The sequence below is a fragment of the Marmota marmota genome, unplaced genomic scaffold, assembly GCF_001458135.2.
Source record: "Marmota marmota marmota unplaced genomic scaffold, marMar, whole genome shotgun sequence".
Classification (NCBI taxonomy): Eukaryota; Metazoa; Chordata; class Mammalia; order Rodentia; family Sciuridae; genus Marmota; species Marmota marmota.
The window spans coordinates 10,955,430-10,981,014 of record NW_025999880.1 but is presented as its reverse complement, the minus strand read 5'-3'; the positions used below and the strand labels follow the sequence as shown (position 1 = coordinate 10,981,014).

The 25,585-nt window shown below is 38.6% G+C and overlaps 1 protein-coding gene and 1 long non-coding RNA gene across 7 annotated transcripts in view; one reads left to right on the top strand and one right to left on the bottom strand.

Annotated features, from left to right (window-relative positions):
• LOC125612138 overlaps nucleotides 1-496 on the top strand; it is a 46,691-nt gene extending 46,195 nt beyond the window's left edge. Inside the window, exon 4 of the long non-coding RNA XR_007342466.1 lies at nucleotides 362-496. This is a non-coding gene — a long non-coding RNA (uncharacterized LOC125612138). The remainder of the gene's footprint in view (nucleotides 1-361) is intronic.
• Nucleotides 1-25,585, bottom strand: part of Spag9 (sperm associated antigen 9) — an 85,830-nt gene that overhangs the window by 31,386 nt on the left and 28,859 nt on the right. For 2 of the 6 annotated variants that reach the window (XM_048788916.1, XM_048788923.1), the window contains 10 exons: nucleotides 23,437-23,558; nucleotides 18,327-18,338; nucleotides 17,067-17,081; nucleotides 16,413-16,470; nucleotides 14,790-14,942; nucleotides 14,252-14,303; nucleotides 11,859-11,989; nucleotides 9,722-9,778; nucleotides 9,609-9,620; nucleotides 8,467-8,640 (listed from right to left, as the gene is read on the bottom strand). In XM_048788916.1, the coding sequence (XP_048644873.1) occupies nucleotides 8,467-8,640; nucleotides 9,609-9,620; nucleotides 9,722-9,778; nucleotides 11,859-11,989; nucleotides 14,252-14,303; nucleotides 14,790-14,942; nucleotides 16,413-16,470; nucleotides 17,067-17,081; nucleotides 18,327-18,338; nucleotides 23,437-23,558 (786 nt within the window). The remainder of the gene's footprint in view (nucleotides 1-8,466; nucleotides 8,641-9,608; nucleotides 9,621-9,721; nucleotides 9,779-11,858; nucleotides 11,990-14,251; nucleotides 14,304-14,789; nucleotides 14,943-16,412; nucleotides 16,471-17,066; nucleotides 17,082-18,326; nucleotides 18,339-23,436; nucleotides 23,559-25,585) is intronic. The other 4 variants (XM_015495468.2, XM_048788941.1, XM_048788925.1 and 1 more) reach the window with 3 other exon arrangements.

The window sequence follows — 25,585 nt, the reverse complement described above, 5'->3', positions numbered from 1 at the left end:
ATACTGGTCCTTTTATATTTGTGTAGTAAAGCTTTAAAGGGTTAGTAAGCAGCCTATTATACTGGATCATTAGCCATCAAACTTCTATCAGGTTATAGATGCTGGCCATATAAAAGGAATAAATTTCTAAGTAATTTTGGCTCTTCTATTTTTGTTGTTGTTTATTCAATAAACTTTTACTGAGGATATTCTACAAGTGACTAAAAGATCACCAAGTCAAAAACTGCTCAGGAAGATAATATAATTAAATTTAGATTCCTCTAACTTCTTTCAGAAGAAAAAATGCCAACAGACTTGAGTATGCTTTGGCACTATGGAATAAAATATGACAATAATTCTGAAAACAATTTCTCTTCTTTAGGCCATTGAAATTTTTTGTGAAGTGACTTGCTGTGTTGGGAGTCGCCCCGGCTCCAAAGACTAACTTCCCCATCCCCCAAGAAGAGCTGTCTAATGGTGAGCCCTGCTGGCTCACATGATCCTTACCCACCAATCAGAGCCCTGCTGGCTCACATGATCCTTACCCACCAGTCAAAAAGCACCCCATGCCAACTGTCAAACCACCCCTGGCTCTATAAATATGCAGAGCTGTTCCTCAATAAACGGGCATTTGCTCCCACGACAAGCCTTGTTCGTTCTTTTACTGGTGCCGAAACCCAGGAGGGGAAATGCCTCGCTGCTCAAGGGCCCCCTCTCTCAAGGCTTGCTGTCCTGGTCCACTCTTTCTAGTGCTGTTTACAACACCAGATCTTCAGTAGGTGAGTTCCCCTATCGGGTATCCAACTTCAGATGGGCTACGCAGGGGATCTGACTGTGATCGTCTGGCAAACTTCTGACGCCCAATCTGGAGGAGAGAACGCACCCCACCACGACCTTCATGGTCACAGTGGACTCTCTGGAACCTGGTTCATGAGTGGGAGGTATTGAGGGATGGAAGAACAGGCACTCCCCTCTCCTCTCTCTCTCTCTCTCTCTCTCAACCACCCTTGTCCCTCTCCTGACCAATGGGGGCCTCTTCTTCCCTCCATGCAGACTCCCCCTTATTAAATTCTGCACACAAGATTGGCCTTACTATCAATTAGACAATCAAAGTCAATGGCCCCCAGGAGGATTCCTAGATCCCGCAATTCTCAGAGATCTGTTTAACTTCTGTGAGCGCTCGAAAAAGTGGAAGGAGTTCCCCTATGTTGAGGCTTTTTCTCTTCTTCATTCTCACCCCTACCTATCCGGCAGATGAACCTCCTCCCTACCGACCTCCCCAATCGGCTCCATCCACCCCCTCAGGTGCTCCCCCTGACTCGGCAGAAAACCTTTAGTTCCCCCCAAACTAGGTCCCGCCCCTAGTCCCACAAACCATGGCCCCTTTAAGAGAGGTTGCTGGACGGAGGGCATTATCCAGGTACATGTCCCATTCTCTATGAATGACCCCATGCAACTCGGGCAAAGGTTGGGCTCATTCACCACAAAAGAGAGTTTCAAAAGGGCCCTCCAGGCTTATAGCCTCACTTATATGTTATTGGCTAATACTCTCCTTCTTGAGGAACGTACCAGAGTCTGGGAACTTGCCAGAGCCCATGCGAATGAAACTCACCGAGTTAATCCCAATCACCCTCCGGGGCCACTTGCTGCCTCCAGATCAGACTCCCAAAACCCCAGATGGCCGTCATGTCCTTATGACATATTTCCTCTGGCAGAACTACCCCAACATCTGGCCAAACTAAAAAAGCTCAAACAAGACCCTGCCACCCCCAAGACTGAGAAATTTCAGATGCTCGCCCAGGTCCTGCAGGGTGCTTCCTTGGGTCACCGCCCATCACCGAAAACCCCCCTGGGCGCCTGCTTCAAGTGTGGCAAGGAGGGATTTGGGCCAGGGCATGTCCTGCACCACACACTCCGCGTACCCCATGCCCTAAATGTCAACAACAAGGTCATTGGGGCTCTGACTGTTCTAGATCTCATAGGAGGCCTATGGTCAGGGAACCCTCCGACCTTCTGGGCATGGCAATCAATTGACGGTGCCTTGGGTCCTTGTCCCTGGCCATAACGACCAATAGACAGAAACCCAGGGTGCGGATTCAGGTGGATAGGTGCAAGGTTAACTTTCTCCTTGACACCAGAGCTACCTTCTCAGTCCTGACAGAATTCTGGGGGCAAACAGTGCCGTCCACCTCTCCTATTGTCGGGGTAGGAGGAAAAACCATCTATCCAAGAAAGACTCCCCTATTACTCTGTTCCATAGACAACTTCCCAACCTCTCAGATGTTCCTATTATGGCCCAAATGTCAAGTTCCTTTGCTTGGCTAAGATATTCTCTCTAAATTCAATATAACAATCAACATACGGGCTCCAGTCAGGCCCCAGAATCGGCCTGTTCATCTTTTCTGGTCCTTTTGGCAGAAAACTGGCCATTCTGCTCCACTTATGAGGCTGACATGAAATACCATACTAACCTAGTTGACCCGATTGTATGGGATACCCACACCCCCTCCACCATTTCCTGATTATTCAGGACCTTCTTAGCAAGGGGTACCTCCGTCCTGCTCATTCCCCTTACTCCCATACTAGCGGTAAAAAAACCCAATGGGTCCTACCTACGACTCATCAACACTTCCGTTAGGCCCATAAAGTTCTTCTGGGCCTACATCCTTTGGTTCCCAACCCATACACTCTGCTGTCTCAGATCCTCCACACTACCACCCACTTCTCTGTCATAGATTTAAAGGATATCATTTTGCCTTTTACCTGAACTGTCCTTCCTCAGGGATTTTGAGATAGTCTGACCTCCAATCTTTTCACACCCCAGTGCCCCAAATCCACCCTCTTGCAATATGTGATTATCGTCCGGCAAATCTCTTTGCCCACCTGCGGAGAGGAAAGCACCCCCCCACAGCCTTTAAGGCTACAGTGGCGCTCAGGGACTCCTTCCTTGGGCAGATTCGAAAGTCCTAGTCCTCTCAACTTAAGACTCGGCCGCTAGAGAGACACTTACCCTCCCCTTCCTCTCCCCTCTTTCTGGCCCTGGGAGTATCCGGCCTCTCCAGGAGGGGTCCCGAAAAGCCTTGGCCAAGGTCTCCCACGGCTCCGGCTCTGTCTAGGACGAGAGCTTCAACTGTCAGGATTTGATGACGACCAATCTCTGCAGCTCAAACCTGCCACTTAGGCACTCCTGATTTTTTGGCTCTAGCGGGGACGCCCCTTTTGCCAATAAATCAGTTTCCTCCTTCTCTGCGTCCTTTTCCCTCCTCCTTACATGGGTAATGTGTCCTCTCCCCTACAATGCCTCTTGGATCAAATATAGCACCCAGGCCTGGCCCACTTATCCCTTAGACAACCAAAGCAGATGGCCTCTTTTTGGGTTCCTGGATCCCTCCATTCTAAGGGATCTCTTCCAGGCTTTCTTCTTGCTCTGATCCAATCCTGCTCTCTGCACCTCTTGCAAACAAATTCTTCTAGCCGTCCAAAGGGCGCTCAACAGATGTCAGAGTTCTCCTACTTAATTTCTTGGCCTTAAAGGGATATCGGGCCTCTCCACAAAAGGCCCAAATAGCATGTATCTAGGGTTCTCTATCTCTCAAGGGAAAAAGGCCATTATTGTGTCTATACCTACACCAAAGACCAAAGATGACTCTCCTTCTTGGGTTTGACTGGGTACTTCAGGGCCTGGAATCTGGCCAAGGGCCCCCAAGATGAACCCCTACTCTCAGCGGTAGAGAAGCCCTTTAAAAAGGCCTCCTCTGGGCACCCACCCTGCATCTCTCGAACCTCTCCTGACCCTTCACCCTCTATATAAAAACAGGGACAAAGTCTGGCATTCAGAGTCAGGAATATGGCCCCACATTTGCACTAGTGGCCTACCTATCCAAACAGTTTGACCCCACCGTCAGGGGCTGGCCCCTATGCCTCAGAGCCCTAGCAGCGGCCCATGACCTCCAGAAAGAAGCACACAAGCTTATCTTTGGCTCCCTGATAACCATCTCATCTCCTCACCATTAAAGGATTTTCTCACTTACAAGGGGGCTACAGTCACTTCCTCCCTTCCAGGGTTCTATCCCTCCTTGTCTCTCCTTGAAAATCCCTCCATCTCTTTTCATCCCTGCTCTCCATTAAACCCTGCCTCCCTCTTCCCATCTTCTCACTCACAAGATCCCGTCCACAAATGCCTGGAGGTATTAGAGACGATTTTACCCCGCCCTACCACCATTTCTGAGGGACCTCTGCCCTCTTCGGACCTCATATGGTTCTCAGATGGTAGCTCCTTTATATACAAAGGGGTTAAAGTAGCAGGGTATGCTGTTGTTTCCCTCTCATCCATCATAGAGGCAAAACCTCTCCCACCCAATACCACCAACCACCAAGCTGAACTCATAGCTGCCACAAGGGCATGCGAACTAGCAGAGGAAAAACCCTCTCCCTATATAATACGTCTTCCATATCCTGATCTCCCACGCAGCCATTTGGAAGAAAGGGGGCTATTGACCACCAGAGGGACGGCAGTCATTAATTCCACACTTATTTCTGGCCTACTACAAGCGCTGCCTTCCTAACTGGGAATAATCCATTGCAAAGCCCACCAAACTGACTCCTCCCTTACTACTATGGGGAATTCCAAGGCTGATCAAGCGGCTCAATCAGCCACCCTACAGAGCTTTACCTCCACTCCGCTACTCTTCATAACCACCGGGGATCAGCCCAAAGATCCCCAACAACTCTTCCAGTTTCTTCACTCTCAATTCCATTCTAGTCCAGAGAGTCTTACTACTTTCCTTCACTCCTTTTTCACCCTTTCCTGCGCGATAAGACCCTCCTACAACAGATCACTTCCGCTTGTCAATCTGCCAGAAAACCAATACCAATACTCCATTAAAACCTAAACATTTCCCTTCTCATCAGGCCTGCGGTCATACCCCAGCTGCAGACTGGCAGATTGATTTCACCAACATGCTCCGAATAAAAAACATAAAACATCTTCTTGTATTGGTAGATACTTTTTCGGGATAAACGGGCCTCTACGGTAGTTGATCTATTGCTTACTCACATAATCCCCCGTTTTGGGATGCCCACTTCTATCTAATCAGATAATGGCCCAGAATTCACCTCACAAATAACTCAGGGACTGGCTCATGTGCTATCACTCCCTTGGCATTTCCATTGCCCTTACCACCCCCAGGCTTCCAGAAAGGTTGAAAGGACCAATCGGTCCCTTATTGCCCACCGGGGGAAAGCCCCCTCTAAAACCAAAATGGAAGGGCCCTGCTTAGGTGATTATGTGCACACCCTCAGCAGCCAAACTCAAACTACCTAATAACCAACTTACCCCATGGATTCATAATCCAGACTTAAGCCTGGCACTCCTACACCTTCATCAGAAGAGCTAATGATCGTTCATTACCTGTCATTAAGTACTCTTGTCGATGCTCCCCCTCATTTCTGGCCCCTCTTGGGTCCTCTCTTTGCCCTATGTCTGAAGATTCAAGGCAAGTGACACTAAGGGCCCCCTCCAGCCAGATCCCCCCACACTTGCTTGAATCTGGCCGGTAGTGGGACCGTTGTGTGTTGTCCTTCTGACAAACCACTTAGGTGTCCAGAGCATGGTGACCCCTGAATAAGTGTTATCATAAGAGAGCACTTTACCAGTTGCCTTCTGGGCCTAAGGAGAAACATGTGTGTTTTGTTTACCCTCCCAGTTTCATTGAGGTGTAACTGGTGTGCAGGACCCTGCACATAGTTGGCACGTACAGTTTGGGCATGTGCACATACTGGTGTTCCCATCACCACCCTCCAACAGCATTCCCACGCCTGGGTTCCTGGTGAAGTTGTTTCTTCCTTTTGCTTATATCTACCTCTACCTGAGTTACTTTCAGTGAGTCCATGACTGTCCTGGGAGGCAACCTGAGCTCTCCTTGGGGGAGGCGTTGGGTGTGCTCTGGTCCAGCCCACCTGCTCTATCGTCACTCTGTCTTCCCCTGTCTGAAGTGCTCTCTAAATCCTTCCTTTCCTCAACTTCTCCATCCTGTGTGGAGGTTGCCCTGTTATGGTGATCCACATGCCCTGCTTCTGAAAAACCAAGATGCTTCTTTGGGTACTGCCTGTTTGCCAATAGAAGAGTGAGAAGCTTTGGTGTCATGAGCTAGTTACAGGCTTTGATAGAGTTTCTGCTTTTCCTATGTGTATGCATGTGCATGTCTGAGTTCAGTTTTAAGTTCCCAGGGGAAGAAGTCACCATCTTCTGATGGCAGCTGGAGTGTACGTAAGTACCACTGAGACTCGCTGCTCAGACCAGTGGTTAGCTGGTGCATCTATGCCAAGTGTGATAGCATGCACTTAGTGTGTCCACCTTCAAGTTTACACAGGGCTCCAGAGAGCCTCCCAGTTTCGTAAGAATTCCAAGTATCAGTATTTAAAGTTGAGGTGTTTCACATAAAATCTGGAGAGATTTGACTGCTCTCAAAGGGAAATATGGTAGCTGGTACACCCAGGTAAGAGAAAGTTTGAAGAGCAGCCTTAATAGAGAGGGGAGGGAGCTAGATTGGACTAGGAATGAAGAGTGGAATTGAGGGTGTTAGGTACAGGATAGGCTGGTCTGCAGGGACTGCAGGGCATGTCAAACAAAGACAGCTGGCCTCTCAAACCCTCTGTCTGGTTCTATATCACCTGTTTGCTTCAAGCCCAAACGCCCAAGCCCCCAGGGTTGAACACTTAACCCCCCTTGGGCCAACAAGGCAGCCTGCAGACCCAGAGACCCCATTAGATTTGGGCTATAAAAACTCACTGTGCCTGGTCCTTCCCCCTATCATAAAGTTCATTCAGACTCAGGTGAGTAAAATTTCTAATCAAGCTTTTAACCAGCTTCTCCTCAGGAATTACCAACTCCTGGCTACTAATGATACCTCCAGTCAAGACCTATGCCAAATGGACTGACGTCATCATGGATCTGTGGTGGCAAGGAACCTTCGTTGATACCGGTCTTCTCTGCCCTCCTGTGGGGGCTCCTTACTTCCCTCCTCTTTCTCCCACACCGCCCCATTTCAGCAGGAAGCAGCCAGAATGAGTTGACACCCATTCTCATTTAATAACAAAGAGGGGGGAATGTTGGGAGTCGCCCCGGCTCCAAAGACTAACTTCCCCATCCCCCAAGAAGAGCCATCTAATGGTAAGCCCTGCTGGCTCACATGATCCTTACCCACCAATCAGAGCCCTGCTGGCTCACCTGATCCTACCCACCAATCAGACTAGCCCTGCTGGCTCACCTGATCCTTACCCTCCAATCAAAAAGCACCCCATGCCAACTGTCAAACCACCCCTGGCTCTATAAATATGCAGAGCTGTTCCTCAATAAATGTGCATTTGCTCCCACGACAAGCCTTGTTTGTTCTTTCATGCTGTGTTGATCACAGTTAACAAATCTACCCAAACACACATCAGGCATTTTACAAATATATGAAATATAATTCTAACACCTTTGAGATATGTTAGACTCATTTTTCAGTCAGAGAAACTGGGGCTCTAAGATGTTAGACTGTCCAAGATATTAGTTTGTCTGTATATATCTAAGCAGTAAGAGAGTCAGGACATCAAAGGAAAAGTTCAAATATTTAAGAAAAACAATTATATAAACCTTTAGCCAGGCATGGTGGTGCACACCCGCAATCCAGTGTCTCAGGAGGCCAAGGCAGAAGGATTGCAAGTTCAAAGCTAGCTTCAACATCTTAGCAAGGCCCTAAACAACTTAAAGAGACCATGTCTCAAAATAAAAAATAAAAAGGAGCAGGTTGCAGTGGCACATGCCTGTAATCCCAGCAGCTTGGGAGGTGAAGTTCAAAGCCAGCCTCAGGGAAAAAAAAAAAAAAAAGACTAAGCAACTCAGTGATATCCTGTCTCTCTCTAAATAAAATACAAATCAGGGCTGGGGTTGTGGTTCAGTGGTCGAGTGCCCCTGAGTTCAATCCCTGGTACCAAAAGATAGATAGCTAGAGAGATAAGAAGAATAGATAGATAAGGGCTGGGGATGTAACTCTGTGATTAAGTGCCCGTGGGTTCAAACCCCAGTACCTAAATAAATAAACGTTTAGTATTTCTATTAATATTTATCAATGTCATACCAACAAAAATGAGGCATGTAAAAAAAATTCCCCTTATGAAAACTGTGAAATGCAATTTTCTTTTGTTTTATATATTTATTTTTTTAGCTGTAGTTGAACACAATATCTTTATTTAATTAATTAATTTATTTTATGTGGTGCTGAGGATTGAACCCAGGGCCTTTAAGCAAGCAAACTACTACTGAGCCACAACCCCAGCCCTGCAATTTTCTTAATAAGTGCTGACCACAAGTAATTAATGGTAGACAAGTTATAGAAATAGTGTCTTTAGGTTTAACTGAATCCTTATAAAAGGTCTAATAAGGGGCAAGAAAATTTGAAAATGTTAATTATTTTGGTCATGGCCATTCATCTAGAAAATACTTACTCTTCACTAAGGAAATCAAAAGCTTTGGACTTATCCCCAGGAAGCTGAGATAAGGTGCTGCTTCTTTTCTTGACAGAAGGAGTAACATGAGAGGTGGGTGCATTATACTTCAGATTAACAGGTGGTTCAGGCTTCTTTGTTGTATTACTTGAAGAGCTGAAAAGTCGGCTGAAACTAAAAAAAAAAAAAAAAGTGTATGTCTACCACGTTTGCTGTGATAAGAATTCATGATTTTCCACAAACTTTTAAGCTCAAGAAAATTCCAAAGTGCTTTAACAAGGCAAAGAGGTTAGAAACTGGCAAAAACAGTCTTTGTAGTCACACACTGCAGCCAAACTCAGATTTTCAGGGAAAAGAAACTACAGTTTAGGAAACCAGACCTGTTCTTTAATTAGCAATTTCTATAATGTGAAAGGGAGAAGTTCTTGAGTATAGGGAGCTTCTACTGAATGAACAAAATAAAATCATTGCTTTGCTTGCTCCTACTTGGTGAATTTAAGAGTGGTTGTTAAGCAGCAAGATTAGGCCTCATGATGTGAACAGCAGCTTAGTACACCAGTTCTAAAAACAGTCTTATAATGAAGTATTAGAACACACATTACCATGTTAACAAACATCTTATGTATTTTCTAAGTCAGCTCAACTTAAATTTCTTTCATGTCCACATTTTAAAAATTTGATGTTTCCATTAAGTTTTTAATTTACTTTCATTTAAAACTTGATGTTTCCATAGCAGACTAATTAAAAGAGGGTTTTTTTAAAATTTCTTTTTTAGTTGTTGATAGATCTTTATTTATATATGGTGCTGAGAATCAAACCCAGTGCCTCACACATGCCAAGCCATTACACTACTGCTGAGCCACAGTCCCAGCCCCAAAAGGTAAGTCTTAATCATAGCATAAATATAATTCAAATTCAACACATACACACACTAATCAAATCCCTCAAACACCAACTTTCTCATCTTCACATCTTTCACAATCAATGAATGGGTAACATTTAATGGAGATCAAGGTAATTATCAGCTTTATAAATAGTCCCCCATTATTTTATTTAATTTGGGAGAGGATTCCATCAAATGCATAACCAACATGATGCAGCTTACGATAGCGTATTTTTTTGTCCTTCAATAACAGCCTTACCGAGTTGGCATGCTATAAAAAAAAAAATTCAGTTTAGCTATTTATCTCCAATTTTTAAAAAAATCAACTATAATCTTCCTGTTTCAAAATGCTAATAGCCTTAATGTACTTACAACTGCCAGATGCTTGACCTTTTTTTTTCCTGCATGGCTGGATTTTCTCGTGATGCCCTATATTTAAAAAAAAAACAATGGTCATCAGTTAGGTGTTCTGCTTTCTGAAAAACAAAAGACCCAAGAACTTCACAGGATACACAGTTAAGTCCACAGTTAAGTTCAGCAAGTAGTTACTTTGATCCACCATTAGGAAGTCAATCTGTGAAAGTGAATAATACTAGATTAATAAAATACTATCTCTCACTCAAAGAGCTTAGTCTACTAACTGAAGATTATTATCTGTGTTGGAGAGAATAGCCAATATGCCTGAAAGTTAATATTTAAACATTTTTCCATTTCATTTTTTTTTTTTTTTAAAGACATGGTCTCACCGTGTTGCCAAATTAGAAACATCTTTTAGCTGGGTGCAATGATGCACACCTGTAATCCCAGTAATTCAGAATACTAAGGCAAAAATATTGCAAGTTCAAGGCCAACCTCAGCAACTTAGCAAAGCCCTAAGCAATTCAGCAAGACCCTGTTTCAAAATAAAAAGAGCTGGGGATATGGCTCAGAGGTAAATTGCCCTGGTTAAATCCCCAGTTACTAAAATAGAATAAAATAAAAAATTAAAAACAACTTTTAGCTAGGCATGGTAGTGCTTGCCTGCAATCCCAGTCTTTAGGGAGGCTGAGCAGGGGCCTTCACAATTTAGTGAGATTCTGTCTCAAAATAAAATATACATTGTGTGCATGTACTAATACATAACAACAAATTCCACCATTATGTACAACTATAATGCACCAATAAAAAATGACAGAGCAAACAAACAAATAAATAAACAGGGCTAGGATATAGGTCAGTGGTAGAGTGCCCCAGGGTTCAATCCTTCAGTACTAGAGGGGGTAAAAAGTCTTTTCAACAAAGAATAAGCTACCATTTCCTTTTACTCATTGATTATATCTTGGCTGTGAGAGTTAAAAACAGCAATGAAAAACAGACTCTGGATATATGTCCTCAGTTTTAAAAATATTTAACATTTACTCTCTTTACTAAATACTACAGTTAAGAACACTCTTCTCAGGTTAGATTCCTTGTCCAATAAATAAAGAATAACTTACCATAGGTACTATTTTTATTACTGCTATTAGTAAATCAAAAATATAGGTATATTAGTAGGCAACTAATATACAAGCATTTCAAAAGCTCTTGCTAAATTATAGGAATACTGTTAGTGAGAATATGACAATTAAATGGCAGAATTAGGTGAGATTTGAAACCCAATAAAAGACAATACTGCCAGGTATGGTGGTGCATTCCTTTTATTTCAGAGACTCAGGAGGCTGAGGAAGGAGGATTGCAAGTGTAAGACCAGCCTCAGCAACTTAGGCCCTGAACAACTTAGCAAGTGCCTATCTCGAAATAAAAAATTAAAAGGGTTGGGGATGTGGTTCAGTGGTAAAGTGCCTGTGGATTCAATCCCTAGTACCAAAACCCAAAAAGATTGCGTAACAAATTTTGATCTTTTCTTAACATTATGAAAGTAGTATCAGTTTCTTTTTTTCTGGTGTGATACTGGGGACTGAACCAAGGATACTCAACCACTGAGTTATAGTCCTAGCTCTTTCTATTTTGAGATAGGATCCCATTAAGTTGCCTTGGCTGGTCTCAAACTTGTGATTCTCTTGTCTCATCCCAAATTGCTGGGATTACAGGCATGTACCACTTCAGTGAGCTCAGTTTTTACATTCTTTTGAAAAATGACCATCATTCCTGAGTAGTAACAACTGCCTTTTACAGATTGTGGGAGCATCCTGGAAGATTCACAGTGACTCAAAAGATACCTGCTCTGATCACTTTCTATTACTAATCCAAGTATTATAGTCTCTCCTAGTAAACAGAGAAAATGATATTTACCCTCAAGGGAAGACTTGTTCTGAATGAAAAATATATAGATTTAAGAAACAATGGTAGGAAAACAACAAAGTACTTCTTTTGTTTTTTAATATTTTTTTTTGGTTGTAGATGGACACAATATCTTTATTTATTTATTTTTATGTGGTGCTGAGGATCGAACCCAGTGCTTCACATGTGCAAGGCAGGCTCTCTACCACTGAGCCCCAGCCCCAGCCCACAGAGTACTTCTTATACAAACCGAATCATCTCTGTCCATCGAACAGCTTCTTGAAGCTCCATTAATCTCTCCTTATACTGGTTTCTTTCCATGAGAACACGGGCCATTTCTACTCTAGTAAACCGCTTCCTCTGAGCTGTGGGTATATCACTCTATAATGACAAGAAAACAACAGATCACTTCAGGAGCTTATATGTGTTTTGGTATTAATCTCAGATTTAAGTAAAATCTTCAAGTTTTTAAACATTCCTTAATTTCTCATCTAATAGATGAGAAATAAAACAATGAAAATTTAAATAGTTACTTATGACTAAAAAGAGGTAGGTGATTTAATTTCTAGATATAAATACTGATATTTAAACATATTATAAAGAAATTACAAAAATTAGTGCAGATTTGAAACTAAAACCCAAAACTGTTTTCTATACAGATTTAATATGCTCTCATCAGTTTTACTTAGAAATGTTGTTCTAATTGTGAATTTTGTGTTCTATAACAATCATCATTCAGAAAATAGCTACAAGCCAGTTCCAAAACCAACAAATACAAATACAAATACAAATACAAAACAACAATACATCCAAGGATCAATATAAATGATAAACTTATTGCCTAGTTACCAGTGTACCCAAATATAAGAATAACTAAAATATGAGTAGAGATACAACAAAATAGAGACTACTGCATTAACTAGACTCATTCTTAGAACAAAGATGTGAATATGGAGGATGTGTAGGGTTAGGTTCCGAAAAGGGCATGCCCAAGTTAACTTCCATCTGCTGCTGCTTTTTCAATGCTCTTGTGGGGAAAAAGGTAGGTTTAACTGTAGGTATTTTGCTTTGCTGAAAGGAGTACGAATATTTGGATCAAAGCTTGGGATATTAAGAGAAAAGCTGAGCTTAACCCTCAGCAGTCATCCTCCTTTGATCTCCTGTCACAGAACCTGGCCCCAGCTTTAAATAAAAGTTAATGACGAATAACAAAGGACCTGAATTTTGCAATACAGCAAGTAATCCCATTATTAGGTAGATAACCTGGAAAAATTCCTATACGCTGAGACTTGCACTAAAATGTTCTTGATAGCAGCATTACTTATGGTAGTAAAACACCAAGACTAACCTAAATATTCATTAACAGGAAGACAGATAAATTGTAGAATATTTATGTAATAGGATATTATGAACAACAACACTATTCTACAATACAGGTAAATCTCAAAAATATGCTATTGAGTAAAAGAAGCAAGTCTTCAAGACTAAATACATATGAAACACAAAAATAATGAAAACCATACTTTGTAAAGGGACATACATACACATACACACATGGTATGATACAATTATTGTTTTTTTAAAGTTGAATAAATGATAAATACAGGATCAAGGTTTCCTTTGGAGTGGAGGAGCCCAGAGTAGCTCAACGTTTGGTAGTGGCCTAGTTCTTAAACTGGGTAGTAGGTTCATAAAGTTAACTTATTCATAACTTACATGTTACATGTTTTCTGTCTGTATTAATTAATATATTAAAACACGAAAGGGGGGGGTAAGATGGTAGAATGAGATGGACATTATTACCCCTATGCATGGGTAGAATTGTATGAATGGTGTGACTCTACATCATGCACAACCAGAGAAATGAAAAGTTGTGCTCTACTTGTAAAAAAAATAAAATTAAATAAATAAATACACAAATACAGAATAAACTAAAAGGGGAATCAAATGATAATTCTCTTCAGGACTCCAATATATCTCAAGTCTGATCTTTAGTGTGAAGCACCTGTTATAAGAATGATAATAAAGCTACTAAAAGAATTACTAGCATGACAACACTGGCATGAAACTCATACTTTATTCTTTTGTATTGATGTATACAGACTGCAATATGGGCTAAATTTTAGTACTTGAAGCTCATAATTTATTCTTTTGTATTCATGTATATAGAAAGCAATATGGGCTAAATGCTTAGTACTTAAAATTCTAGATTTCATCTTTTTATGTTAAATACTATTAAATAATTTTATTGTTATCATGTTTCTCTAAAACTTTTATTTTTGCAGTGCCAGAAACTGAACCCACACCCACCTAGACCAGGCTTTCATATTTCTAAGTTAAAATATGAAACAAAATAAATGATAAACAACAAAACCCAAAATGTTCCAGCTGGTCTTTGAACCTGAATAGGCAAACCACAGATCAGAGCACAGAGACAGAAAAAACATAAAAACACAGCATGTAGCTAGAAAGCTTAGCACCTGAACACTCTGGGGAAGCATGAGCTATCCTTTTCATTACCCATACACATGTCTTCTAATTATTTAAAAGATTTACAATGCTATATATCCAAATCTTAATTAGCAAGATTTTCCAAAAATATCAAAACATGGTAAGATAAAAATCCCAAAATTATAAACCTACATCATCATCATCTTTTGCTTTCTGCCTTGCATCTTCAGCTTCTGCACGAGCTCTAGTGGGAAAATAAACAAAACATGTTATTTAAACTGAGTTCATCTTTTCAAAATACTGAAAGTGTAGGTGAAGAATTTTAACTACCACTAAAGTATTATTTTTCTTGTTCCAAAAGGGCATTTTGTTACCTTCAATTCAGAAAGATATTATCATAGCATTCCTTAAAAAATAAAACCAAAAATAAAAAACTGGGTGAAGAAAAAAATGAATTTTAATTTCCTTATTATCAAAGATACTTGAATAGTTTTAATACTTTTCACATCAAGACACAAACGAAAATGATAATATCTGGATGACAAGCTGGTAAATGGAAGGCCTGCTCACTGCAAAGATAAGGGCTGGGGGCATTTCACACTCTCCAGGGAGCTCTTGGCCCTTCCTGACTTGAGAGAGTTAAAGGTCTCAAGCTCAGGATTATACCTATAACCTTTTGTGGCATCCTGGCAAAGACAGTTTGGTTTAGAGCAGTACAGCCAAAACTTACTTTCTGAGCTCCTCTTCCAATTCTTTGTTCTTTTCTTCTAGCTTCAGTTTGGCTTGTTTCACAGCCTCTAATTCCCCTTGCAGCACGTCTTTCTCACAGGTGAGTTCATCCACTTTTGCTATCAGATCATTCTTTACTACATTCAAAGCATTTCTAAGAAACACATATTTCAAGTGCAAGATTACACGAATACTCTTTTGTCTTTCAGATCATTCCTTTGTACCCCAAAGTAACTGTACAATCATAAAGCTAAATAACTGAAGACTTTTGGACATTCTGCCTGATGCTATTTGTAAACAAAAGCAAAAGAATAAAAAATATTCAAGTGCTTACTATTCTTCCCACTTATTTAAAGGAAGAATGGATAAAACAAGACAGACCAACAAAAAAATCGGAATTAACCAAGATTAATCCCAGTGTGGTGGCACATGCCTGTAATCTCAGTGACTTGGGAGGCTGAGGCAGAAGGATTGCATGTTTAAAGCCAGCCTCAACAACTTAGTGGGGCCCTCAGCAACGTAACGAGACCCTGTCTCAAAATAAAAAAATAGAAAAAAAAGTGGGGATGTAGTTCCATGATTAAGTGCTCCTGGGTTCAACTGTAAGTACCAAAAAAAGAAAGCAAATTAATCGTTAAGGCAACTACTATTATTAGTAAATTCTTCATTTTTCTTTTTTAATACTTTTCACATCAAGACACAAACAAAAATGATAATATCTGGATGACAAGCTGGTAAATGGAAGGCCTGCTCACTGCAGAGATAAGGGCTGGGGCATTTCACACTCACACTGGGGATTGAACCTAGGACACTTTACCACTGAGCACATCCTTCTATGCATTTTTTTTTTTTGAGATGGGAGTCTTGCTAAATTGCTGAGGCTGGCCTTGAACTCGAAATTCTCCTGCCTCAGCCATCCGAATCACTGGATTACAAGTGTGTGCCACTACACCTAGCTTCTATTGTTTGTGAGTTCTGAAGAGAGATTGCCCAATCAATAAAGTTGAATAACTCCTTGAAGTTAAAATACTCTGAACTGGAGAGAAATTTAAGAAAAAAGTTCAAGAGGTAGTTTCTTTAGGTATAGTGGACATAGGACCTTCTGATAGTTGTATTTTGGGTGACTATCTATACATGTTCCACAGTGATCTGACATAGCAAATTGATGAGGGGACCCAGTCTACTTTTTATCCACATGACAAATGATTTGCTCCATTAAATAAAATTTCACATTGCTTGAGGGCGTAAGACTCCATAAATTGTACTAGAGAATATACAACCTTGGTGGAAAGTTCCATAAAAATGGGCTGGGCATGTATCAAATCATTTGTGCAGAAATAGAGATAAGAACATAGACAAGTCTTAGAGAAGAGAGCAAAAAAAAAAAAAAAAAAAAAAAATTCAAAAAACAAGTACTGGACACATCCAGAAGATTAAGAGAAAGGCATGGATACTTATAAAGTGGAAAGAAAACAAAAATTTATGTTCTGCAAAGGTCCTATTACATATTTTCACAGAGGGAGAAAAGACAGAATTAGTGCTGTGTTAAACTGATGAAGTGTCACTGACTTGGACAAAAAGAAAATTTATTATCTCTTATTCCTTGTTAAAATTTCATACTTACTTGGTTTCCAACAGTTGTGTATTTTCTAGTATAAGATTCTCAACTTCACGACCCATTCCTATCAAAAGACAAATGATAAAAGACCTTGAAAATTTGTGTAACAAATTATATATAAGCTATAGTCATAAATTTTATCTATCCTCTAAGAAATCTTATTGTGCATCTAGTTTCATTTGACATATATGCTTGTAATAAATTTTAAAATTATAAATAATTATCACAAAATAAAGCTAAACATCTTGTTGTCCAATTTTTCTGTTCTTGTTTTTTTTTTTTTGAGACAGGGCCTTGCTATGGTGTCTAAGACAGTTTAAAATTCCTGGACTCAAGCAATCTTCCTGTGTTAATCTCCCAATTAGCTGGAGTTACAGGTTTATGCTAATGCACTCAGCTCTTGCTGGTCTTCTTTAAATCTGTTAGTCTATATTTTATTTCTCATAGATAATATTTCAAAAAGATCAAAATCTTTTGCCAAATATTCTAACAAGTAGCATTATTTAGAGAGAAAAAAGAATGGCATTAATGTAGATCAGAAATTGTTTCTAAATCACAGCTGATATTAGGCTTCTGCCTAAAAATGTGGTTTTATTAATACAGAATAGACAGAAACAAGGTCAAAAAAGAGACAGAACCCCAAGGCAGATGAAACCTTACCAAAGAAATTATGGTCTTAAAGCCCATGCATTCCATGTAAAGCAAAAACAAAGAACAAGAAATGTTTTATGTAAGAAACAGCATGAAAACAGATTATTAATCTATAAAGTTTTATGCATGACATGAAAAACATCTGGAATCAGTGTTATGATTTAATGCACAATGATGTGTAAACAACAAAAAATAAAGATGATTTCCTTCATTCATAAGGATGCTCTCTGTACACTTAAAAAAATGCTTTACCAATTCTCTCTCACAATAAAATTCAATATAATTAGATTGAAAAACCCACAATTTGGGTTGGGATGTAACTCAGTGGCAGAGTGCTTGCCTAGCATGTGTGAAGTCTTGGGTTCAATCCCCACACAGTATTAAAAAAAGAAGAAGAAGCCCTAAGTCAATAATACAAGGTTTCCTATAAAATACCACCTATGAAATAATAATACGATTGTTATTTTATAGAATTATACTTAATATTTTAATTGGTACTGTAAAACAGGCATGTAGAACATTTAATGCCATATCCAAAGCAGACTTTAAGGAGAATAAAGCTACTTAATTAGCTTCTCATAAGAAAATGAAGAAATAAAATAACACATTAAAGAATATTACAAAACAAGAACACCCCAAATCCATCACTTTACTCATCCCAACAAACAAAACAAACCTAGGCATGCTAAAAATCCCATGGACTTATATTTTGTCTTTACCAACATATTTAACCTGGCAGCCATATGTTTTTTATAAACTGAAAAAACAAAAGGAAAACTAAAAAACTTTCTAAATCCCAGCCCCAAAATAACTTCTGCCAAATTGTTTGCTTTAAACACAAATGTTGGGGCTGGGGATGTGGCTCAAGCTGTAGCGCGCTCGCCTGGCATGCGTGCGGCCCAGGTTCGATCCTCAGCACCACATACAAACAAAGATGTTGTGCCTGCCGAAAACTAAAAAAATAAATAAATAAATAAATAAATATTAAAAAAAAAAAATAAAATAAACACAAATGTTAACCTTTCAATAAAGACACAGAGACAGAAGAAACTGAGTTTGAACTAACTGAAAAAGTTCAAATAATAAATATGTTTACTTGTTTACTATATATCACAAACAATATATAAGCATAAAAGCTGAAAATATATGCAGGGCAAAAAAAAAAGTTGAGCAGGAAAAAAAATGATGAGAAAGCATTAAATGAGAACAGCAGGCAAGAACACCTAGCTTATAAAGCAGTAATATAAAATAATTTAAAAGTATACACACCAGAATATTCCCCTGGGTAAGCAGCCCAAGAGTAAAATGAATGAGAATCTCAATTAGATTGTTTTCTGAAAGCAAGAAGTAAACTCATTTATTTTAAAATGAGAGAGAGGTAACAAGAAATTGAAACAATATAGGGAAAATATTAAAGACAAAGTATAAATAAATATTATAAATAGAAAAAAAAAGAAATATATGCCCATGAGAACCTTTTCCTAAAATCTAGCTTCTAAAGTTTAAACTTAAACATTGAAGAGTTGAAGAGATTTTTAAAATCTAGTGCACAGAGCTGGGAATGTGGCTCAGTGGTGGAATGCTTGCCTAGCATGTATGAGGCCCTGGGATCAATCCCTGGCACTAAGGAAAAAAAAAATCCAGTGCATAAGTTAAGTGGGAATATTCAAATTTTTTCACTTCAAAATATATCAATAAAAACTAACTCATTATAATTATAGGAAAAATACTACTTGAAGAGGTCTCATCTCTATTCAAGACTTAAACTAAGTATAAACTTAAGTCTAACATATTTGAAACTGACTACTAAAAACAAGGGGGTGGGGAACTCCCTGACAGTTTTTAAATTATAGAAGTCTCATTTGAATATTAGTACTGATGCTCAAGTTAGGTCCACAGATAGGCTTCAGAGTTATCTAGTAAACCCTTGAGAAAGTATGCCCCATTATATCTTATTGTACACACTTTTCCAAAGGTACATTGCTCTCTTAAAAAATTCTCCCGTAAGGGATTTTTAATCCCTAAAAGTGACGAAGCAGATTTAGAGATGAAACAAAACCGTTAGAACTATTTCACAGCATTGTTCATTTAGTATCTGTGCTTATGTGCTAAAAATGCAGTAATGCAGCTGTTCTATCCACACTGAACATATTTAGGAGAAAACAAACAAACTGGGGACTGGCTGCAAGAGAAGAGATGATGAGGCTGTTCATTCACCACGACAATACATACTGGTGCAAGAATAGGAGACAATCAACAAAGATTATGAGTTAAGCTTGAGGCATGTCAAATACAGAGTCCTGTAAATCATCACAGGAGCAATAGGTAGGCAGTTTGGAAATCACAGTCTGTGACACTAGGAAAAAAGATGGGATGGAGATAAAAACTTACATTAGTCACAAAAATTAAGAAACAATGACAGCAAATATGATTTCCCAAAGAAAGAAGCAGGCCTAGGACAGGAAAGCTGATATCTGAAAGTTGAGCAGAGAAAGCATATCCTGGTAAGATAACCAAAAAGGAAAAGCCAGAGGCAGAAAAGGAAGAAGACAAGTCTGATATTACAGAAACCCAACAAGGATAGTTTTATAGACAACTACTTTTGAGAAGTCATGTGAAATAACTGAGAAGGAATCACAAAGAAGGCTATTGAAGGCAAGGTTGGTGAGAATGCCAGACAGCAGTAGAATGAGGAGCAAGTAAAACTGTGAAGTCCTGCTGGTTAAAGACTACAAGAAGTTTTGAAGTTTTGCTCACTATCATAGATACAGTGCTTTGCACATAGCACATATTGTAGCATAACAAGTGTAACTAGAAATGAGAAGAAAATGAGTGATAGCTGACAGACAATGAGTTTCAAGGTCAAAAGAGGGAAATATTCTTATTTTTAAATAGAAAAGACCTAAATATGTTTAAATGATAATGGGAAGAAGTTAATAGTGATAGAGAAGTTGAAATATGTAAGATAATTAAGAAAAATCTCAAGAGTTGACTTATGAACATATGATTTCCAAGTTCTAGGGATGTAGTCATGAGTGACAAAGTGGAGAAAAGGACAACTGTATAACGATTAAAGAACTAAGTCCTGGGAGAAAACCGTTTTATAATAATATAGGAACTTAAAAAATGAATAAAGAGGGCTGGGGTTATGGCTCAGTGGTAAAGCACTTGTCTAGCACGTGTGAGACATTGGGTTTGATCCCTAATACAATAAATAGATAGATAGATAAATGGTGTTGTGTCCATCTACAACTAATTTTTAAAAAATGAAAATGGATAGTGGATTCAACAACCCAAGGTTAATTAAAGGCCTTGGAGAACAATTTTATTAGCTAAACTATCTCCCATTTAATGAGTATTACTTAAGCTGTTATCACTGAATTGCACACACAAGAGAAGCCAAGGAACAAACATATTCCTTAGAAATTTCATTTACCATTTTGGACACAGGCACTGAACTTAATATATTAAAATATTCTAATCTGAAATATACTAATATCTGCAAATGCAAAAGATAGCAGTTTACATTTTCTTTCTTATCTTCATCATGGAAAGGAAACCAAAAGAATCAAGATTTTGTTTTTAATCAATTTATTATGCTTAACTTTAGGACTTTCACCAAATACTTGACCTAATTAAAAGACCACAAGTGTTTCAGAGTACTGTATTGTTTTATTTTTTATAGGGACAGCTAGGGATGTAGTCAGTGTAGAGTACTTGCTGAGTGTGCACAGGGTCTTATGCTCAATTCCCAGCACTACAGTTACTGAATTAATTAAAATTGATTATTTTTAAAACATTTTTATAGTTGTAGATGAACAACATGCCTTTATTTATTTGTTTAGTTTTTTTTTTTTTTTTTTATGTGGTGCTCAGGATCAAACCCAGTGCCTCACACATGTTAAGCAAGTGCTCTGTCACTGAGCTATAATCCCAGCCCAAAGTTAATTCTTGCAGAGAAAGAAAGTTTGGTGCCACCAGCCTCTTTTATTACTCACTATTGAGTTATGAGGCAACAGAGTGTACAAATTATATCCAAAAATTCTTCATGCTGATTAATAATAAAGAGAAGCAATATGAAGGATTTGGAGAGGGGAAGTATATTGATTCTGTGGTGTTTACACACTGTGTGGTAGTTACACAACACTAAGCACCTGTCAAATCTCAAAAAGTTGAACACAAAAAAACAGTGAATTTTATTGTACTAGTAAATATGAATATAAATTTTAAAATCTTTTAGTTCTTCAACCTAATATTCTTGGCATCCATACCTCAAATTTGCCAGGGAGTAATTTATCAATCAAATCTTGTTTGTTTTCTTTGTGATACTAGGATTGAGCCCAGGGGCATTAAACCACTGAGCTACATCCCCAGTCCTTTATTTATTTATTTAGGTGCTGGGGATTTAACCCAGGGGTGCTTTACAGCTGAGCCACATCCCTAGCCCTTTTAATGTTTTGAGACAGGGTCTCACTAAATTACTGAAGCTGGCTTTGAACTCTCTATCCTCCAGCCTCAGCCTCCTGATTCACTGGGATCACAGGCATATGCCACCATTCCTGGCTCAATCAAATCTTTTTTTTTTTTTTTTAGTTGTACATAACACAATACCTTTATTTCTTTATTTACTTTACGTGGTGCTGAGGATCGAACCCAGTGCCTTACACATATAAGCTCTACCACTGAGCCACAACCCCAGGCCCTCAATCAAATCTTAAAAGGAATTTTTAAAGTACAATTGAAAACTAAGGTATAAATTTAAATGTAAAGATGGCATATTCTCTAAAAATTAATCTTTCCAACCTTCCTTGAGAAATAAAATTCATACAATTTTTCTTCCAATGTTTTACTTAGACTTTCAATGGTGAGAGTATGTTGATATCGAACTAGGAATAGTTAAATTTATATACTTTCTACTAGATGATTGTTTAGATAGAACTTGAGGGTTTTTATTTAATACTTCACTATGTCAATGATGTAACTGGCAACAAATAAATTAAACAATAATTAATACAAACAACGTCACTTCATACTATATTCACAACAATTGACAAATAACACCTTTTGAAAACAATATAATCTATAGATTACACTAACATACACAACATTTTTTGTAGCCCTATATCTATTTCAAGGTCACAGATTTTTAATTCTATGTAGTTTTCAATTTCTAAAAAGTCTTAGAGGATAAAAAAGGTACAGCAATGCTAATTTACATGAGTCAGAATCATGTAATTATTATTCAAAGGAACTTCAGAGATCACCTAGAGTAGAAATTGGTAAACTTTTCCTATAAAGCAGCAGATGGCAAGTATTTTAGGCTTGTGGGCCACATAATCTTTGCTGCAAATTATTTAATCCTGTTGGGCAAAAGCAATTATTAAGAATAAGTAAACAAATGGCAGGAAGGACTGTGTTCCAATCAAACTTCACTGACACATAAAGGTCAGATGGATTTGACTCATAAACCACAGTTTGCTGGAACCCCTTTCATTTATACATAAAGAAACTAAGGGCCAGAAAAGTGAAAAGGCCAAGTATGTTTGTTTGGTATTTTTTCCTTGTTTTGTTTTTTCTTTTTCTTTACTTTTTGTACTAGGGATCGAACCCAGGTGCTTAACCATTGGCCCACGTCCCTAGGCCAGCTCAGAAATGAAAATGCTTTCATTTATATCTTTTATGATCTCAAAGAATATTTTTTATTTGAGGCAAGTCTTACTCAGTTGCTTAGGGCCTTGCTAAGTTGCTGAGGCAGGCTTTGAATTTGCAATCCTCCTGCCTCAGCCTCCTGAACCCACTGGGATTATAGGTATACACCACTGCACTCAGTCCAAATGTGTTATTCTTTTCAAACTACATGTTCAACACAAATATTTTTGCGGGGGAAGAGAGGATAACTGAGGATTAAACCCAGGGCATCTGAACTACATGCCCCGTTCAACACAAACTCTAAAATTATTACATTTTCCATAGGTAAAACACTATTAAGTTCAAAAAAATCAAGTGTAATGATTGCGTATTTTATTAAGGTCAGCAGTAAGATTTATGTAAGTCAGAAAACTGTCCAAACATACATTTATGCACACATACATATCACTGTTATGACTGTGTTCCTCATATGTTAATATTTGTTCTCAGAATACAGGAGGAGTTCAATAAATTGTTATATGAATTCAAAACAAATTTAAATGAATTCAATTATAAGCATATCCATAAGAAAATGTTTTCATTTATATATTTTATGATCTCAAAGAATATATTAGTCATTTCCTAAAAGAGCAATAATTCTGTACCAACAAGCACTTGGGAAAATTTTGAATCAAATCATTAAATAAATGTATTTTTAAAGCATGATATTTCTTCAGATGAGCTGCCATACCTAGTAAATCTGCTCCTTCATCCACATCTCCAATTAGGCCTGAGCCAGCTGAGGACAGTTCTTCAAAGAGAGATTCTGTATTGCGATCAAAAGCTTTGTTCTCTATGCCTTTGGTGGGAGTGCTATGCAACAAAAACAACAAAACCAAATCAACTAATTACAAAAACTTTGATAGTATATTTTTAATACAATGAGCAAAGCAACATAAGAATACCTTACCTATAAGTTACATTTACCATGAAATATAATTTTAAAAGACTTCTCAAAGGTTTCCTAAGAAATTCCCACAAAACTATTCAGAGACAATTGGTAAAGAAAACTATAGCATGTTTCGTTGTGAGATCCCAGGACATCAGCAAAATGAAAGCTATACTGCTCTGTATCAGGTACTGGTTGGTCTAAGTGTCCCATACAGATTATCTATTTCAGGCTCATAATTACTCCACAAAGCAAGTGTTGCTATCACACCAATTTTAGAATATAAAGACTAAAAAGATTAAGGAATTTGCCAAGGTCACTGAGTAAATGAGTGGAAAAACAAAAAAACAGAATTCAAATTCAGGTAGTCTGGTTTTAGAATTCATGATGTTATCTACCATGTTTTATGTTGTCTGGTATAAATTAGCATGGCATTTTAATTTTTCTTCTAAGGACAATATGACAGTATTAAAATTGACCCAAGAACACTATGGCCAAAAAGAGTCTTTCGAAAGTCCTGTCACAAGCAATTATGTATGAAAAAGATGATCAGAGTAAGTCAGGTGCAATGGTACACACTTATAATCCCAATCATGGGAGAAAGGAGGATCACAAGTTCAAAGTCAGCCTTGGCAACTGAGTAAGACCCTAACTCAAAATAAAAAATAAAAGGGGCTGGGGAAAGGCCGAGGTTGTAGCTCAGTGGTGGAGTGCTTGCCTAGTACTGGGTTCGATTCTCAGCACCACATATAAACAAATAAATAAAGGTCCATCAATAACTAATAAAAATTTAAAACAGGGGTGGGGGGAGGCTGGAAAGTCGCTTAGAGGTAGAGCCCCCATGGGTTCAATCCCCAGTATCAAAAACAGAAAGTCAGAGCACCATTTTTATAGTGGCAAAAAGTTGAAACAACCTGTGATTATTAATAGGGTACCAATGAAATAAGTTATGGATATACATATAAAGTCAAAATGTTCAACTCTATGATTAAAAACATTAAAATAGAACTTGTAAAATAAGAAAACCCATTATACAAAGATTTTTTTAAAAAAAACAAACTAAGCTGCAAAATAGTATATACATTATAAGCCATTTTTTGTAGGGGTATGGAGGGAAATGGGAAAGTTTGTTTTTACCTCAAAGCTACACTGATAGAAACACTCAGTACAGGATTTCCATTTAATCATGGTGAACTAATAAACACAGTCATTTGCACCCAATAATTCAGAAACCTGACTAAGATGACAGTTAAGAAAGTAGAAAGGTATATACCACCCAAAATGAGAAAGGAAATGGGGGAGTGTGTGTAAAAAAAGGATTAGAGAAGATGAAACGTGAATCAGTTTCCATAAGATAGAAAACAGATGAACAAACAGTAGAAACTGATGTAACAAACTATAGAAAGCTGAAACCTAAGCTGTCAGGGGGTTTAAGGAGGACAATGTGTTGCCAGAACTCATGAAAGATGTAGGACTTAAAGATACCAGCAACTACAGAGATGAGCATTCAATGGAGAATGTCAAACAGAAGGACAGGAAGACTGCACAAGAAACAATACCAGACTGACCTGTAATCCACCAGAATAAAGGAACCACCTTTCTCAGCACAGTTTGGGCAGTGCTTGGGGTCAAACCCAGGGCTCATGCATGCTGGGTAAGCAATCAACCCCAACCCTTGGAAGTCAAGTTTAAATGTTATAGACAAGAAACCAGAGAATCAATGTTTTTACACAAGTATACACAAAACAGTCACAGAATGCCAGACATTTAAAAAAAACTTTCATGGGGGAGCCAGGCAATCCAAGCAAGGCATTAAGCAACTCAGTGAGACCCTATCTCTAAATAATAAATACAAAATAGGGTTGGGGATGTGGCTCAGTGGTCAAGTAGTCCTGAGTTCAATCCTCACTACCCACCCCACTCCCACCCCCCATTCCCCCAACACACCACA